Source organism: Apteryx rowi, unplaced genomic scaffold (genome assembly GCF_003343035.1).
Source record: "Apteryx rowi isolate R43461 unplaced genomic scaffold, aptRow1 scaffold_145, whole genome shotgun sequence".
In the NCBI taxonomy this organism is placed as follows: domain Eukaryota; kingdom Metazoa; phylum Chordata; class Aves; order Apterygiformes; family Apterygidae; genus Apteryx; species Apteryx rowi.
In genome coordinates, this window is record NW_020447697.1 from 1,339,870 (window position 1) to 1,358,847 (window position 18,978).

The window sequence follows — 18,978 nt, forward strand, 5'->3', positions numbered from 1 at the left end:
CCCTTAATGTTTTTAATGCTGTTTGTTGCTGCTTAATGTATTAATAGAGTATTATTATTAGGCACGAATAAAAGTGGCTTGGAATGTTTGAATATATCATTGTTAATAAAATGTGCTGGGATTTTTGGTGTGTGTGTGTGTATATATATATATATATACACGTGTATGACTATATAATTATATGCAAATATAACTATATAAAATATAGCTATTTATAAAATAAAGGCAGAGCCCCATGTTTTGTTTTTTAATCTTTACAGGGTACTCTTGTGTATGTTCAAGCTGCAGAACCTGTGACTGTTCCAGTAAAGAACTATTTTCCCACAAGAGAACAACAACTTTTGACACTACAGTCTACAAGTGAATTTGATGTCCTCGTTATAGGCGGAGGAGCAACAGGATGCGGTTGTGCTTTAGATGCAGTCACTAGAGGTGAGGCTTGAAAATAAATTGCATTTTTATTCTTGGATTACATGGTTTGTTATAAGTTGATCAGACTGGCTTTTCAAAGCTACTTGAGAATGGAGAACGTTTACCCTGAATGCCTGGCTGTGTGACTTCTTTCTTTGGATCTGAGAAGCTAAAATGAGCTTGAAGGAAAGTGGATTTATGTTTTGTTGTTTCAGCATGGTCTTTATTGTCTGGGTACTTGTACACAGTTGTTGACGTTAACAGAAGCTCTTCTGCTGGCTGCTCTTGGGTGGGCTTTTTGCTAATTCTCCGCTGCTTCTTCCTCAGTGGGTTTATCTGTACCATGTTCTACTTGTGTGGGAGAGTGTCTGCTGCAAAGATGACGGGCTCGCCTGGCACTTCCAGCAAGGTTTTTGTTGGTTTTGAGTGGCTGGGCTCAGCGTGCGTTCTGGATGAGGCACGGTGCCTCTCGAGCTCGTATTTCTTACATGAGACGTCTACAACTTCTGTGGATGCTTTTTAGCTGCTTGTTATAGTGCAGGTTTGGAGAAGTCCCTTTCGATTTTTAGTGAAATGTGTTAGTACCATTCAGCCTGAAGGTACTCCAGTGAATCTGTGCCCCAGCTTCTGCTCTCTTTTGGGGGATTGGCAGCGTGACTGTGGCTGAAGGAGCTACCGGATGCAGCAGAATTGCTTGCTGGCTGCATGCATAGTCTTTGCTTACGGAAAGCCCAAGGTAAAACGAGTCCAAGCTGACGCTTTTTACCTGACCCAGTGAGAGGGTGAGGATGCATCTGCTGGCATGGTTGGGCCTAGCAGCCGCCCAGCAGGGCAGCTCACCCAGCTGCGGGAAGAGCCCTGCTCGGGCGGTGAGGAAGCGGGACGCGGGCGCCTCGCCACAGCCTCGGCGTTGGCCAGCCCGGTCCCATCAAATTCGACACACTTCGCAAAGACGGTGAGCTATTCTATGAGCTTAATGGAAAAAAGAGCCCCAGCTAGAGAGGTGAGGCTGCACGAGTGTCGCATCTGAGGGAAAGGCTGTAGCGTCCACTCCTGTTCTGTTAGAATGCCACGTTCCCCCAGAATATCATGCAGTTATCCAAAATACTGCGTAAAGATAGCTGAGAAAAGCTCGCCTTGGAATATGTTTTCTCTGGTGTTGTTTACAGTAGAATCAGCCAAAGAGAGAGAAAACCAACCTTCATTAGATCTTGTGCTTGTAAACTTTCTTCTGTTTTTAGAATAAAAATGAAAAAACCTGCCTTTGTTATATTGTGGGGAAAAAATGTATTTGTAAAACATATAGAAATTATTACAGGTAACTCGTATTTCTCCTTTTTCTATATATTCTGATTGTATCAGTAGATTTCTGAAGTGTGAAATATTCACAGGCATTTGGTTAATGAATTGTGTATTGTTGCCGCTCATTCATGGAATTTGCTCTTTTATTTTTGCTTCACTTAACAACAAATTTTGCTTTTCATGTGTTTGATACGTTTTCACCAAATTATTCCTGATTGTATCCATTAATCTTCAGTCACATTTGACAAAAATAAATTACTCTGGTCTCTGAAAGTTACCAGTAATAATTAGATAGGGTTTTTTTGTTTTTTGTTTTTTGTTTTTTTTTTAAGGACATGAAAGCTTTGGAAGACCAATAGATAATCAAATGTGCGTTCAGCAAGCAATAATATTAAGGGCCCCTCAATATGTTGCGTGACACAAGGCGAGAGAAAGGCCCAAGGGATAACTCCTAGCACAGATAACTCTCTCCTCCTTGGGCGCGCATACTCACGTTGCTGCTGTTAACTTCAGTAGCAACGTCGCAGGATTTCATTCATTTTTTGCCTTGCCTGCCTAACTTTAGAAAGCTGCCGGTGCTGGAGGGGATCTGTTACGCTAGTTTTTGTAACGCGGGTTGTCCTTCTGCGTACGCTTTATGTGACTGACTGCAGGATGGCCGTGGCATTGCGCGGTGGCGCTTACCGCGTTTGGCGTTGCTCGCGCTCGTTGCCGCAGGCCGGTGGCGGTTGTGTTACGGGTACATGCCCGGCGGCGTGGCCGGGCTTGCTGCCTCCGTCCGATCGCGGAAAGGCATCCGTTCGTGCAACCCCTCCCTTCGTCTAACCCGCGTCGCGTAGCGAGGCAGCCGTCTCTTCCATAAAGACGGTGCCAGCTCTTTCCTCGTAGGAGGGATAACTCTGGTCAGAGTGACCGAAATGCTGGGTTTTATGGTGCCTTTGCACGAGGCACTGCTCCCTCATCCCCTGAAAGCTCCTCCCCACCCGTCGGTGTTGCTGGGAACGAAACCCGTGCAAACAGCCACGCCGGCCTCTTTGCGGGCGCTCGTTAGCGCGAGCACCGTAGCGCCGCGCGTCCGTTATGCGGCTGTCGCGCCGCGGAAGCCTGCGGGCGCTCGCGAGCCGTGTGCTCGCCCCCGGCGTGGGCTAGCAAAACCCTCGGTGCACCAAGTACGTGCGTGCGCAGTCCTCGGGCACGTCTCCTAACTGATGTTTCGTGTGCGTATAGATGCCCTTTGCCCGCGTAAGGAGGATGTCTGCGTGTCGTAAGAGAGCTGTAGCATGTGCGTAGTACGGTGTACATTAAGATTATTCGCTCTGCTACCACTGCTAGAGAGCACTAAAAAAACCTAAACCTAAGTTGTAAAAATAATTTCATCCCTACAGCAGAGTCTTACGTACAAGTGGGCATCATGTCTTCTGTAATTATGTTGGGTCCAAATGTAAAGAAAAACTAAGTGATTGAAATGACTTCCGAAGGACTGCAAAACCAGGAAAATCTGATTGTTACTAACAACCGCAGAAGCTGAGATTCAGCGGTTTCTGTTGATGTTTGTTGCATGTTGTTGATGCATTGATATTTGTTTAATTTTACTGGTAAAATGAATGTGTGACAAGTTCATATTTGGACAAAAATAAAGTAATGAACGACAAGAGTAATGTTAGAAGCATTTATTCCCTGACTTCCCAGTAAAATCGGAGGGAGTCGCCTTATCTTTGAAAATTTGAACTATAATTCTTAACTGTAGGTTTAAAGCCAGTATAGAATTTGGTTTTGGAGTAGGTAGATTGCTTGTGATCAGATACTGAGTATGTGCTTAATCCTGAAAGATCGGTCTGGATTGGATTCAGTCCGGCTCTCAAACTCTGAGCGTTCCTGCTTAATCTTGTGCTTGGTACATTTGTGGGTGTGGGTGGCTTTTTTTTTTTTTTTTTTTGTGGGCATTCTGTTACATTTTCATAATTTTCTGTGTTACTCCTTAAGTAGCTTTCTTGTGACACGTTAACAATTTCTGTATTCTTATTTTGCCAAATAAATAAAATTGCACTGGAGGTTTGTTTGTGTTTCGGATGGAGGTTTTTCTTTTGGATAAATTTTTAGGGAGCAAAGTAATACCTGTGCCTGGATTCCCAAAGATATCGTGGGGATGGTTTTAGACAGTTTGTCAGAATTTTGTGAGCTCTCCTGTGAGCTGCAAGCACACCTATGGCTGGTTCTCCATCGGCGTTGGGCTCCTCCTACGTGAACTGTAAGAAGATGAAGATGGCAGCTGTCTACCTCTCTGGTGTGCTTAACTGCTGATGTGATAGACTTAGAGGACTTTGCAGCAAGGAGTTAAAAGTGTTCATAAAAATATTCTGTTTCTGCCGTGAATGCAAGCTATAATTTGCTTGAGGGAGCATGGCCCCTATAATGTACCGTAATGCCTTTCTATTGTGAAATTTCCAGGTTTTAATGTGCTGCTGTTTAAGTTCTGTTTTGACTTTTCCCTTAGGAAGAGGCTAAAATTTTTCATTACAATATAGACAGTGCATTGCACTTTGAATACAAATTTATCCATGTTCCGAGTAATTTTTCTTGTGATTGTCTCTACCCTAGAGAAGTGTCTTTAATGAATTACATACAAATTGTGTAATTTAAGAAATTAATTTGGTTTTCTGGTAACACAGGACTAAAAACAGCCCTTCTAGAAAGAGATGATTTCTCATCAGGGACCAGCAGCAGGAGTACTAAACTGATCCACGGTGGAGTGAGGTATCTTCAGAAGGCCATCATGAAGTTGGATTTTGAGCAGGTAATTGTTTATGCTGGTTGTTAAGCAAAAATTGCTAGTAGACGCTTTTCTCCTTTCCAAATTATATCCACGTTCTTTTTTTTTTTTTTAAATACTTGACTATTGTATTCCAGAACCACTGTGTATGGAAAATATTTTTCCCAGAGGAGTTTTCTGTAACATGGAAAATCAGTGCTGCTGCTTCTTGCTAAAGTTGCTAGTAGTCAATCTAATTGCTACACCATGTGGACAGTGAATGTTGTTGGGAGGGAGGGCAGAAATAGGGGTGACTTCAGAATAAAAAGAACTTCTTACCAGTTATTTGACAGAAGCCTGGGGGAGGTAGTGCCTGTGTTGTTTATTTCAAATGCAGAAAGCAAATATAGTAAATGAATAATTATATATTAATGTTTTCATGTATTTTTGTTAGTGTTGCTTTGGTCTGGTAGAAGCATGATACTCTGTTTTGAGAAATCAGCTTGCTTCCTCATTGAGACATCTCTAATTTAAAACATTAATGCTGATAATACGGTAAAGGAAATAGTGATTTCTCAGGGAAAAAAATCAAAAATACAATTATTCAGCTATAGAGATCAGCATCCATTTTTTTTCTTAAACAACTTTGTATTATTGCTTCTGTTTTTGCAGCTCAACGTTAGTAGGGAACCTAATTGTGAGAATTAGAAGAGAAGCAGTATCTTGGGATGAATTCTAAACTTTTTATGAGCCTTATGTCCATAATGAAGAGTAACACCATGTATTGGGCTTCATGTTCAAATGAAAAAATAATTTTACTGACCTGGCATGACACCAAAATGACTAGAGAAGCTAATTTACTTTAGAGATTTTCTTGGTAACTTTTGAATTTTTGAGCAAAACTCATTGTGTTGTCTAAAGAATAGTAAAAATTATGTAAGATATTTGTCTTGAGCAGATTTTTTTCGTTAAATGTTGCACATTGTGACAAAACTGAATAACTTGGAATTCATATGTACACTCTTATTTTTCAGTACAAGATGGTGAAAGAAGCACTTCACGAGCGTGCGAATTTGCTTGAAATTGCTCCTCATTTATCAGCTCCTTTGCCTATCATGCTGCCTGTTTACAAGTAAGCTCTGCTATAATACCTCTCCATTAGCATTGCTTTTGACAAGCAAGCTATTTCCCTGGAGGAGTTTCTAGATGTCTCTTTCCGAGCATGTTTTTAAACCTGTCACAAGCTTTGTCCTCCAGGAGGTGAGAATTTGTTGCCGTATTGCAGAAACGTGAAGTTCTCTTATGGCACCAACCTACTAGCACCGCTGTCCAGTAGCTCTTCCTGGACTTCAGCTTCTGTTGGTGGAGTTCTGCCATTATGATGGATGGGGAGGGGAGCAGGTGTTGAGCTGGCATGAATTTTCATTCCCGAGAATATTATTCCCTGTTTTTTCTTGTACATCCTTCTAGTCTTGAGCACATGCTATCACAGTGCTCTTCACAACGTACCCTTTTAGTCCTTGCAGCCAGCAGCGTCTCCTGAGTCACTGTGCAGTAATTCAGTGCATTTGCCTTCCCCAGTACATGCTGTTTTTCTACTGAGAGGACAATTATCTTGCATCCCTTAAGAGAAAGGGAGAAGAAATAATTTCTTCAAATGGAGTGATTTGGGTTAGATTTTAGATCTGTAAGGATGGTTATTTACTAGAACAGGCCACTTACAGCAGTGGGCTTTTGTTGAATGTCATTAGTGTATGGCCTTACTGCTGCCGTAATAGAGGGAGCTTGAATAGCTGGTCATGTAGGTCAGCAGTGGACCATGTTTATTTGATCCTGTTTGTGCAGGAGACGGTCAAGACATGCATTTGAGGAACCTTTTTAGCTCTAGCCCTTACAGTCTGGTGGTTCTTCCTTCAGAAAATAGCTTTAATTCTTTGTATTGCACTGAAGTACAAAACCCCAGTTTCTGATCCTAATTCTAGGATAACTAAAGCCTTGAATCTGCTGTACTTATTGCTGTGAGTAGACCCACTGAAAACAGTAGACAACAGTACATGACATTATGCATATTTATACATTCATGGTATCACAATATAATGCATGATAGTACAAAAGTAAAACTAATGTAATACAACCTGCTGTGTTAATTAACACTTAATCTTGTAATATATAATGTGTTATGTGGTGTGTATGTGTGCATGTGTGGGGGGGGGGTTGTTTTTTTTTTTAATTTTTTTTATTCATTCCACCTTGCTAGCCTTTTCTTTTCTTTTTCTGGCAGATGGTGGCAGTTGCCATACTACTGGGCAGGAATAAAACTCTATGACCTTGTGGCAGGAAATCAGTGTCTGAAAAGCAGTTATGTCCTTAGCAAGTCAAGAGCCTTGGAGTACTTTCCAATGCTACGCAAAGACAAACTTGTTGGCGCTATTGTCTACTATGATGGTATGTTCCATTTCAGTGCTTCATTATTATATTGTGCTGTATTTCAAGAAAAACACAAGTGTGTAACTATAGATTATGCTCATGGAATCTAAAAAGGGAGAAAAACAGCCTGAAGGATTCAACTTGCATCTTCATTTATATCTGCCAAATTAATGCTTATTCTGCTCGCTAAGGTAACTTACTGAATGCAGAAAAGAACATACCGTTTTCTTGGCTAGTAAGTATAGTGATATGTGAAAGCAGTCTAATGTTCTGATGACTGTCCACAACTTTCCAGTTTATATTAAGTGTTTCTGAGCCTAGAGCAGCTCTTTCTGTGCAAATACTACACACATGTGGTACTTGATGCTTCAGTTTGTTCTGTTTATAGAAGTTAAATATTCGGTTTCTACCGTGAGGATAATACAAATGATTCCTAATCAGTTAATAACAAAATGTTGTTAGGTTTCTGAATCTTGTGTTTACTTCAGACTTAACTTACCTTTTTTTAATAAAGCCAGTGCCCTTACTGTAAAGCATACTTTATAGCACACTTCTTGCAAGTGATTGGATTGAACACTTCTCAGACTGAACACTTTCTCCAAGGTGTTGTATGTGAAGAGAGTATGATCATACTGGTAATGTTAAATGGTTTGCTGTAGCACTCTTACTCTGAAAAGAGTTTCAAACCTGTCCAGATGACTTGGCTTCCAGCTGTGATAACTGATTTTTACACTGGGTTGGGTCAGACCTGGAATGATTTCCCCGCGCACCCCTTTTTTGTGTATCTCCCTCTACTCCCAGTAGGATTGGTCACTCTGAAGAGAGAGCTTTCATTGTAATTATAATCAAATAACAGAAAGCACTCATAGCAATATCTGCTACAACCTTTATATTTAAAGGGTTCTAAATTCCTGAGGGGAAAAATGTCTCCAGCTCAAAGTTGTTACACATTTAATCTATTGCATGGGATTCAGTTTTAGGTATATTTATGTGTGTAACAGTTGCACAAAATCAGTGCCCATGTTAGAGGGAGAAAGCAGAGATACTTTCTGAAAGTTTTTTGATGTTTGCTTGAAAAAGAATGATGACTTGTAATAGAACTTAAGTCACTACAATTGTCCAGAACAGCAATTTCCATGTTCGGAAGTGCTCATGTATGTGTGTTTGGGAGTGTCACTCTTGCTTGTGATACAAGAGCTGATAAGTTTTCTGTTCTGTTTGAATCCATAAAGTAAGTCTAGTGGTAAGTCCCTGGCATAGCTGCATAGCAACAGGTGCCACAGTGGATCTTCCAGGCAGAGAATTCCTTAAACCTAATTTTGTTCCTTCAAATTCTACAGATAGACAAGGCAGTTTGAAGACAAAATTGGACAATGATTAGTTGGCTTCCTTGACAAATGACTACCTGGACATTTTGCTAATCCAAAATGTTAGTGTCTGATGCACAGATATCTTGAATTTTATCCAAACTGCTATATCTCAATACCTTCCAAAATCATGAGTTGCATCCCTAAACTGTCAGAATTAATTGTATACTTAATTTTCTATAAACTGAACAGAGTTTCCATTTAAAAAAAGTGTATTTAACAATACTGAATTTTGTACAAATTTTAAATGCTGGAAAGCTCACTGCTCTGGTTGGAGCACCGGTGTATGCTGTCATAACTGTTTTCTTGGTGCAATTGATTATGTCTGCATATCCAACAGATAAAATTCAGACTTGTATGCTGTTTCACAGTGTGTTTAATTGGATTGTTTCCCCCCATCTCCAGTCCTCTTCCGTTTCACTTCCCAGAGAGAAAGTTTTTTGGTAAAACTTTCCTGACAATGGGGCCAGCTTGGTAATTTCAAAATATCAAATGTGTGGGGGACAGTAGGGCAAAAAAGCCATAGATTCCTTGCAGGCTCGGAGGAGCGCTCCAAAGAATAAATAGCTTAAATACTGATTTACTTCAGGAGTGCACAGTTCTAGTTAGCTTTTACATTTTTGACCTTTGGCAGCCAGAAAGGTCTTCACACAAAATTGATTATAAAGGTAGTTCTTTTCCCTTTTTAGAACTACATTTACACTATTCATCAGCTTATCAATAGGTGCTTTTGTACAGGAAAGAAGTAGAGAGGGACTCTTGAAACACGCTGGGCTCAGATAGTACTTATGAGGCATCTGGTGAAAGTACAACACATCGATAATGGCAAGTTGCCTGGAATGAAGCCCAACATAAAATTTGTGTGTGTGTGTGTGTGTGTGTGTATACATATATACACACACACGCACATGTACGTGTAGGTTCTTATATGGAAATAGTGTGAAATTTAAAGGAAGGACTTAACTTTTACTGATCTCTGGTGAGCACATCTTCTCTATTGTCTTGTTTTTAATGAAATAGGAGGCTGTTTAGAAGCAAAATTTGATATGGGATTGTGGTACTTTGAGACTGTGCCAAACTGAAGTGAAAACTTTGTATGTTGTAACAAGAGCTGCTGCAAACTGCATACCTAAAAGCAATTCAGCTTTTTTTTTTTTTTTTCATTGTCATAAGCCATTCCTTCCCTTAGACAGCTTCAAGGCATTCCAGGAGTAAATAAGAAGAACCAGGTGGTTAACTGTAATTATAAATAGAATGCTCTTTTGAGAAGTATAATCTGTTGAAGTTTTGTTCTGATTAAATAGACGATTTAGATACATCACAGCTATTTACTATTCCAACATTCTAAAGATATGCGTTTAGAAGATAAAGTTAGTCTGTAAGTTCCTTGGACCAAAAATGCTTTTAAGCCATGTTGCAATAAATCTAAAGATTCAGCACCAAGATAAAAGTGTAGTCTTTTAGTGGAAAACATCTGTGCAGTGATACAATGCAAAATTCTGTGAATGACAGGTATCTCTGGTTTTTTTTCCTTCCCGAGCAACAGGAAACAAACCCACAGTTTACATATTATAAATGCAAGAGGATAAAATTAATAAAAAGACATCTGAAATGTGCAAAATAGTGAAGGGCAGTTTAATGAAGACTGAGGGTTGTATAATCACTCTCTTTATTCCTTTAAGTTTCGTTAAAAACAGGTAGCTGGTAGAGACTCTAATAATGTCCTTTCAGTGGAACAGCTGCAATGCAAACCCACCTCTAGTTAGGCTTTTGAGACTCTAATTTGGCAAGAGATCTCAAAAACAGATTTTAAGTTTTGCTGTTAGTGAACCTGCTTGTTTAGGCTAATATATCTGGTCTTGCTTTGCTTTCCTTAAAGGACTCTGGATCACTAGAGTTAAGTTATCCACACTTTTATGCAATTTAAAGAAATGTGGTTTTGCAGTTTAAAAAAACAAACCCCTCAAACTGCCAAAAAACAAACAAAGAAAAAAATCCAGCCCCCCCCCCCCAAACCCTCAATTGCCTATTAACATTGGAAGAATAAAGTTTTTCCTGAAGGACTGAGGTATCAAATTTGTGAGCTCATAATATATATTTGAGTGCTTTGAGGTTAAATCTAGACCAAAGTAAAATTTTTCTGACTAAAATGTTAGATCAGTGCCTGACACACCACATTCCAGCATGACGTTCTGCCTGTAGTAACGGGCACCATAACATTTCTTGGTGGCTCAACCTGTTGTCCGTGGCATAGATGGGGCACACTGCATTGTAACACACTAATTGGTTTATCTTAATCAATTCTTCTGTTCTGTCCACAGTAGACTGGTTTTTAAAGTCATAATGTGTCAGCAAGCACACTTTAGATCTTGTAAATCATTATACTTGTATTCTTAGCCATATACTTTACCCTAAATCTGGAGGAATGGAGGACAAAAGGGAAATGGAGTTGAACTTGGAAAGTGGGAAAGGGAAGTTAAGATTGATCAACACCCCTTTTAGTTCTTTCACCAGAACTAAAGCGAAAGAGGAGAGCATTAAGTAACGGCAAAACAACATTTAAATCTTAAAATGTCATATATCTTCCTTCTGTCCTTCCCTATCTTCCCTAAATAATAAATAAATTGGCTTTTTAAAAATTGAGCGTCTTAACTGGTTCTACATACGTAATTAAATGTAGTTTTATCTTTTTCCTTTCCTTTCTCTATTCCCGTCTCTGTCATACTTTCTTTGTATGTGCAGTACTTAATAGTTGCTATTAGCAGCATCTCACTGTTTGGCATGTTTATTATTGCCACTAAAGGGAAGAATTTAATATACTGATTATGTAGGTTACTTTCTTATTTGATAAAACCACCTGTCCAGTTGTTTACTTATAGGTGGAAATATTCTTTTGCAAAGGAAAGATCAGAAATGCTCTTTCTTGTTTTATTTTGTGATTGTTGATCAAACTAGTGGTTTGTCAAATAATCCATTATTCATGAATATGTTCTATTCTGAAATGTTGCTCTGGTTGTCTTAATTACGTTTTAAAAATTGTTTACACAGGCAAAAAAAAAAAAAGATGGTACATTATAAATGTTGGAAGTACCAGCAACAGCAAATCACAGACTTCACCAGAGGCTATTCTTGCTCTGTCTCAGCATCAGGAAACTAAAGCATATGTTGGATGTTAGCCTGGGTGTACACAATGTGTCCTATTTATTCAAGGTTTCCTTTGAAGCCACAACTTACAAGTTTGTTTCTTAGGGGTACATGTCAGACTTCATTTAGCATTTGTTGGTATTAGGATACTCCTGAATAGCAAAAAGGCAACATTTGGGGGGAAGAATGTGGCTGCTATCTGAGCAGCGATCTGTCAGTTCCATTTATGTAGCTCAAGGAAAATTGGAAAAGAGGCACTACGGAGAAGCTAACGCTAGGATCTCACAGTCATGCACAGAATTATTTTAAAGCATTTTAAATGAAGAATTAATCTCCATATAAATTGTACATAACTCATTATGTTAAGAACTAGGAAAAACACTAAAGCAAAAATCCAACTGACCAGAATATTACAGTTAAAAGTGTTTAGAAATGCTTGCTAATTGTAAATGGCAGAATTCTTTTTAAGATGCATTATTTTGTATCTTTGGGTTCTTGTAGACTTCTTTCTTTACACATTTTGCCTTGAAAGATGAGTCTTGGGTGTATAAGGAAAATCTGTGTTCTTGAGTCAGTCATGAATTCAAAATTTTAGGGTTTTGTTGATCCTGCTGTTTATTGAATTTGCTGTTTATTTTATGAAAACATAAATGAGCATACACTACTTTTGTGACTGTGGTGCAAGTCACTGTTTTGGCAAATCATGTTTGATTGGTTAACATCTTGTTCCACAAATTTCCAGTATGCTTGCTGGGATATAAGTAATTGTACTTTTTATAACTTTGCATTCTCAGTATTCTTATATGTATTCTGTCCTGAAATATTTTAATATGGAGCTTATTTAAAGGTGGAAAAGAGAACCTTTCAGAGGATTTAGCTTTCCTTGTTTACAGCAAACCCCATGAGAAATCCTTCCCAGGCGCACATGCACATACACACAGAGACACACACAAAAAAAATCAATGTAAAAAGAGTAAAGCATTCATTAAGCTGTCAAAAATGGAATAAATGCTTTTTTTTATTTAGGCTCTTGTAGCTATTTTTCCTAGAATTTGAGTGTGTCCTGAATTATGAAATATTATAGCTTTATAATTCATATTTGACAAATTAATATTTTGAGAATGTTGGGAGCTGTAATAGGGGTATTACCCTATTATAGATGCAGACAACTGTATGAGTTTTTTCTTCCCTGGATATAAAAACTCTTTGACAGTTTGTCACTGAAAAGATTTTTCTATAGGTGGAATACATTGCTAACCATATTTCTTGATATTTCAAAATTGAAACTAGATGGATTAGAGAAGCCTTGCAGGCACACTGACTGTAGGTATGGAATGGAAAAGACTATGTATATCCTCCATATCCAGTGCTTTCAAATACATTTTTCCCATGTTACATATAATAGAGTTGTGTGTAAAGTCGCGAAGAAAATCAGTAGCCTGCTAGAAGAAGGCTTATAAAGGTATTATTGGCTGCCTCTAGTGGAATACATGTAAAATGAAATGCCAGTCTTGCTTTGAGTGAACCTGTGGAAATAATATTTTTCTTTTCGGAGGTTAGTATAAATACTAGTGGGGAAGACAGGAAAAGCATAATCTGTTATAAAAGGTGCTTCTGAATTCCCTGATAAAATCTGTTGGGTCTCTGTTTACTTGTAAAGCTTTTCAGTGCAAAGTCATTTGTATCATATAGCGCTTTATTCATCAAAGAGCTTTTTTATCAGTTTCAAAAGGGATAAAATCAATAGCTTAAAATGACTTGCATCTTTAACCCAGTTTTCGCCCTGTCAAAGGGTACCACTACAGAGGCGCACCTACAGGAGTGACGGTTTGCCCGTAACAAAGGAGAGACGGTGCGTTCCCGAGCACTTTTTTTTTTTTTTCCCCTTTTTTCCCCCTTCTTTTCGCTGGCGGCGTCGCTCCCAAAAGCATGCAGATGATAACTGCATCTCCTGCTGTACCTGTAACAATTTAATTGTGTAAGTCAGCCCAGTCAAGCATCCCCGGCTTATGACTGGGAGACATGAAATTCATTGTCATTATTGTCCCTGTCATTTTGGATCATTATATCCTGCTGCAGAATTTTCCTCACTTCAGTGCTTTCTTACCTCCAGGAGCCGGGGATTATGGCTGAGGTTGGGGTGGGGGCAGGACTGTGAACTACATTTACCTCAGGGGAGCCACAGATTAAATTGGCTTTGCTCTCTGACTTGCTGGATTCATCTGTTTGTACGCTGTGGGTTTAAGGTTGGAGATGATGAATATTCTAGTGAATTCTGTGCCTTTTTTTTTATGCTCGTATAAGCAAAGGATTTTTTTTCTTTTCCTTTTTTTTTTTTTGTCCCTTAAGTGAATGGTGAATAATTCTTCAGATCGCGTTACCAAAAAGATTTAAGATTATTCTTGAGCAAAATGACACAATTTGCACATTGTGCCACAAACATCTCAGTATTCCCCAGCGTGTCATGGCTTTGAGAGGAAAGACTCCGTTGAAGCATGTAACTTTGTTGTAATTTATACGTGTGCGTTTTATGTGACCGTAATAGCGGATCGTTAGTTCATATGCACATTGTTCCATGTCGTGGATATGAAAATACGCACGTTGAGGGAAAATCGATAACGTGGTTTCCACCGAGCTGCGTTTTTGTATGATATCTTCAAGGCGTTTAAATGTTTGCGTTGCGCCTGTGGGAACAGGTAGTGGGCCCTCCCAGAGCCCGCGCCGCCTCGCACGGGGTCCCGCGGCAGAAATCCGGCCCGTTCGCGGCGTGCGAAGTGCAAACAGCTCCTGAATCGACCGATCCCCAGTTGGTTGGGATTCGGGATAGCGCGCTCAGCACACGGGGAAGTTTGCCCCGAGCCTGGGGCGCTCGCTCGGACCTTGCAAACGCCGGCCGGGGCTCGTGGCAGGCCGGTACGTGGCGAGGTGCCCCGACGCTGCCGTGCTCCCGCCCGGCGCCACGGGACGGCCGCGGCGGGATGGCGGTGACGCTTCCTCGCTGCGACAGCTCAGCGCGGCTTCCGTAAACTGACAGTGACAACGTTTGGTTTCGTTTTAACGCCGTGCTCTTACCTGCGCTGACGTTGCAATATGGTTGTAGTGACGAGCTGAAGGCTGATGCAAAAGAAGTGGGGAAACAACGTAATTATAGAGCAGTAGCGCAGAACGAGAATTCCAAACTTTCTCATTTGGTATGCCTGGATATTGTGGCCTTTTTTCTTTTTTCTTTTTTTTTAATGCTGATATCTTAGCTTCAGTACGAGTTTTAGCTTCCACACTGTAACGTGGCAGTAGACTTGATTAGTGATGAACATTCTTAAGCTATTGTGATTTTTAAACAACAAAAAACCAAGCTTTTGTGGGCCTCCTTGTTTCTGGTTGCATTCATTTATCTATAACTCTGCAACTCTAAGTTGGAATGTATTGTACTTTCATTTCTGAATCTTTATCATGATTCTGTTTGGGTTTTTTATCCTTTTTTATCCTTATGTGCAATTTATCTGATTACAGTTTTCTTCATTACTTACTTACTTCATTACTGTGTGTTAAGGTTTGATTAACGTAGTTTTTATTGGTAAGTGGACATTAGTTTTTCCAGACATTTGAGAAGTGGAACCTAAAAGGCAGATGCCGATACCTCTTCACCTCCATCACTCATAGGAGTTAATGTGGAAGGTGTGTGGGGTTTTGGAGTTGTTTGTTTGTTTGTTTGTTTGTTTTCTTTGTGTGGTCTAAGTTTGTGCTAAATGGAAGAAGCAGGAGCTTATTTTAAAATATGACTGCTACTAGATTATTTTAAAAACTCGATGTGTCAAATCTGAAGTTTGATTGTTGGAATAAATTTACCTGTGAATAGGCCAGACTCTAGGCTCTCATTTCCATTGCTCCTGTGGAGTGAGGACTAAAAATAAATACATTTTTATTTTAATGCTTTAAGATTTGACCAGGGTTTTTTTATTCTTTATTTTATTCTTCTTCCCCAGTGCAAAGTGCATGTTTAGATGTGTATTATTCCTCCCACTTGAGATATATCTCAGCAGCATAGATAACCAAGTGGAAAGCAGAACTCAAACTATACATGATTTGTGTAAGAAGTATTAATAGTCTGGTGTGATTTGCTACATTATTGTATGTGGGTGTAATAGAACTGATTTAACTGACTCAGAATGATCTTCCCTCTAAAACAGTCCAAGAACAAGCAATATGCATGCAATGTATCCTAGAAAGTCTGCTGGTTTTCAGTGAATTTTTAACCTGACTTCAATGTCACGTGATTCACAGAGCTAAGAAATGGTTTCAGGTCTGAGGGACTTTTTTTTTAATTTTATTGTGACTTGTGACTCATGACTCAAATTTGATGTTAACCTCTGAATTTATTCTACTTGTGTTTGGGAGAAGAATCTACTGACTTCTTTCTCTAAGAAGTCTGGAAAAATTTTTGCTTGCCCCAGCTGATTCATAATCACTGAATTTGAATACAACAGATTTCAGTATCTACAGCAGATGTTGAGTTCCTGTTTTAATATTCATGATAAAACTGTTTGTGATTAAGCACTTTTTATTAAAAAATTAGAGGGTGTGGACAGCCCTGATAACTTCTAGGTTATATTTCTGTACTAATTATAGATCATGAGCTTTAATTTGGTAAGGTGTGTATATATATTCAACAAGAAAATTTTCTTGCACCTCCAATGTGTTATCTGATTTCTTGCACTGCTTTTCCTTGCTGTGTGAATGCAATTATCTAGTGCAGTGCTGCTGGAAGAATATAGTTTGTCAGAATAGAAATATACTTTTTAAAAAAACTTCCAGTACATTGGAGCTTTTGGGGACAATGGGTGTCTCAATATTGTGATGATCCAGTCATGTGCCTATCTTGATACTGCGTGATAGGTTTTTGGGTATGTTCCAAATTCAAGGGAATTGCTTTGTGAGATGCAGTTAAATATTTTAGCTAAATAAGTGGAGTTCACTGATAGCAGTCATGGAGTAACAGACAAGCAGGAGATTAATTTGCAAGCATTGAGCTCGCTATTATCCCATGAAAAGAAAACAAAAAACCCTGCCCATTTGTATGGCTGTATTATGTGGAGAGGCAGAATTGTGAATGTATTGTGGGCCCATTTCTCTCATTCAGATATTTCTTTTAATGCCTGCTTCCATTCAGAAGAAGCCTGGTAGGCTCCTTTGTGGAGAGGGATGCCCTCTTGAGAAAGTTCGTTAAGACTGTCATATAGCTTCCTGCATTTCTAATTCTCCATTGCACATGAAGTCCTCAGCAGTAACGAGATAAGCCTAGCCAGAAAAGCCTGTAAATTGAGGAAAGGTGAGAAGGCTTTCATGTCTCTTGCCGTGACCAGCCTGTTCTTTAAAGCAAAAGGTCTGGCTTGTATTCCAGCAGCACAGCTGTAATACTGTGTAGTTTTGCAAAGCTTATTTGGGGCAGCCAATTTGTGTGTGTGTTTACATGATTGTGTTCCCAGCACAGTGGGATGCGCAATAACAAAATTTTACTTTTTAGCATAAAAAGAAGTTAGCATAAGCGTAAACAAAATGTTACTCTTTAGGACTAAAAAAACCCCTTCCTGTTTCTTAAATGCAGTCACAGGCTACTGTGCGCTGTTTATCTCTAACTGAATAGACAGTTGCAGAGGAAAAAAGCTATTAGCAAGTTTGGATCTAGCAGAGGAGGAGTAGCTATCTGTGCAAACTGTCTATCTTGCATAGGCACGCGCAGCTCAAAAGCACTCTGGTTGTATGGGGCCTTACTACGGCGTCGTCGGTGGAAGCAGTCGTCTTCCTCGTCAGTGGTACAGTGGCCACAACCACTGGACTAGCCTTCTTGATCACAGAAGATCCGGGCTAGGATATTCTGGTCGTCCTTAAATGTTAAGGACCTGTTGTGTCAAAGACAACATATGACTGACAAGATGCATTTATCTGCAATCAGACATAGTACCAGAATCCTAGGAGCAGCTTTATGTACAGGTAGGTAATGGTGGAGACAGGAAACATCTGCAGGCCCAGTTTGTTAAATTATAACTTGCATGTTGCATGTAGCTATGTAAAAACACAGATAAAAATGTTTATAAAAACTGACATTTGTACATACAATGATAGAAACTGTTGTGATATTTCACTTTGGCAGGCACTACTGACAAAGATTCTTGGGGTTTCAAACAATTATCTGCTTACATTGGTTCGTATTTTCCTTAATGTTGTAGACCACTATTAATAGAATAATTTCTTTCCACACTTTTAGGCAGGAATTGGATAAAAGTAAGAGATGTCAAAAAAGTGGCACTGTACAGAATATACTAGAACCAGCAGAGTGCATTATTCCAATTAACCCTGTGGTTTTCAAACAACTCTACTAAATCAGTCACAAACAAATTTCTACAGTCTGTGGGCTTTGTTACCACTACTGGCTGTGTTTCAGCATAGATAAAAATAAAATTGAATGTACACTATGTGCGCTCTGTGGGAGGATTCTTTTAGTGCCAGCGGAAGCATTGTGTGTTGATCTTTGAAGAAATACAACATTTGTTACGAAGGAATGAAAATAGAATTTTCCTAAATTACAAAAAAAAAGAGAAGAAATTATAAACCAAATGGCATCACTGTTGGTCTTAAAATGATTTAGAACACACTTAGACAAAATGTCTTCATGCACTAAATGTCTTCACCAGCATGCCTCTTAAGAATAAAGTGTTTTCTTTCCCCAAGAGGATTCAGTGTCACTTTAATGAAAGCAGTTAGGCCAGTGTTTCATTGACAGCGAAGTCAACTACCCTTAATGAAAATGAAGTGGTTGCATCATTGTTACTATGCAATGAGCAGGTGACAACAGTAAATAATGAGATGGAGCACTTTTTTCAGTTTTTCTTACCATAAGTAGCTTAAAGGATTTAGGCATCCTCTTATTTTCAAACAGTGTCACAGGAGCTGCAAAGAAAACTCATATGGTTGTCAGTTGACTCTTGGCCATACCTCGGCGTCTCTGGAACAAAAGCTTGCCTTTCAGGTCACCTGCGAGGTGCATCCATCTGAAGACACATGCACCCTCGCACCCAAGTGCTTTCCAAACTATAGCCCTCAAGCACCAGGAGCAAAGCAGCAATGACCTCTCCAGGGCAAGGTGTTGGTGAACATCTGTTGTTGGTGAATATTGCAGTTATAAATCCACTGTATTGCCCACAGGTTAGTTATATCTGCAGCAGCTCACTTGTGTAAAAAAGCCCAATTACTTTGGCATAGTCATTTATTTTTTTTTATAGGCAGTTATTTTTAAAGTTTCTTTTTTTTTTTTAATTTTTTTATTGCAACTTCTAGAACAAACGGAGGGTGTACTAGAAGAGTTACCCCTGGTAGCAGGGAAGCTGCTTGTTTGTTTTGTTTGGCTTTAAAGCACATCAGTGCTTTGAAGTGACTGATGTGAAAGCCGATGGATGCAAAACTATCTTAAGTAGATAATCTAGAACCTGCTCTATAAGCTTTTGGCTACCTTGCCGCTTATCGCACAACTATGCCTGATATTTTCTGGGGGTATTCTGACTACAGTAGTAGTACTAGTGTCAA

General features: G+C 39.3%; 1 protein-coding gene across 5 annotated transcripts in view; it reads left to right on the forward strand.

The window, feature by feature from the left end:
• The window catches only part of GPD2 (glycerol-3-phosphate dehydrogenase 2), a 96,444-nt gene that overhangs the window by 22,152 nt on the left and 55,314 nt on the right, over positions 1 to 18,978 (forward strand). For all 5 annotated transcript variants that reach the window (XM_026058272.1, XM_026058271.1, XM_026058273.1 and 2 more), the window contains 4 exons: positions 261 to 432; positions 4,383 to 4,507; positions 5,497 to 5,594; positions 6,744 to 6,907. In XM_026058272.1, coding sequence (XP_025914057.1) covers positions 261 to 432; positions 4,383 to 4,507; positions 5,497 to 5,594; positions 6,744 to 6,907 — 559 coding nt within the window. The remainder of the gene's footprint in view (positions 1 to 260; positions 433 to 4,382; positions 4,508 to 5,496; positions 5,595 to 6,743; positions 6,908 to 18,978) is intronic.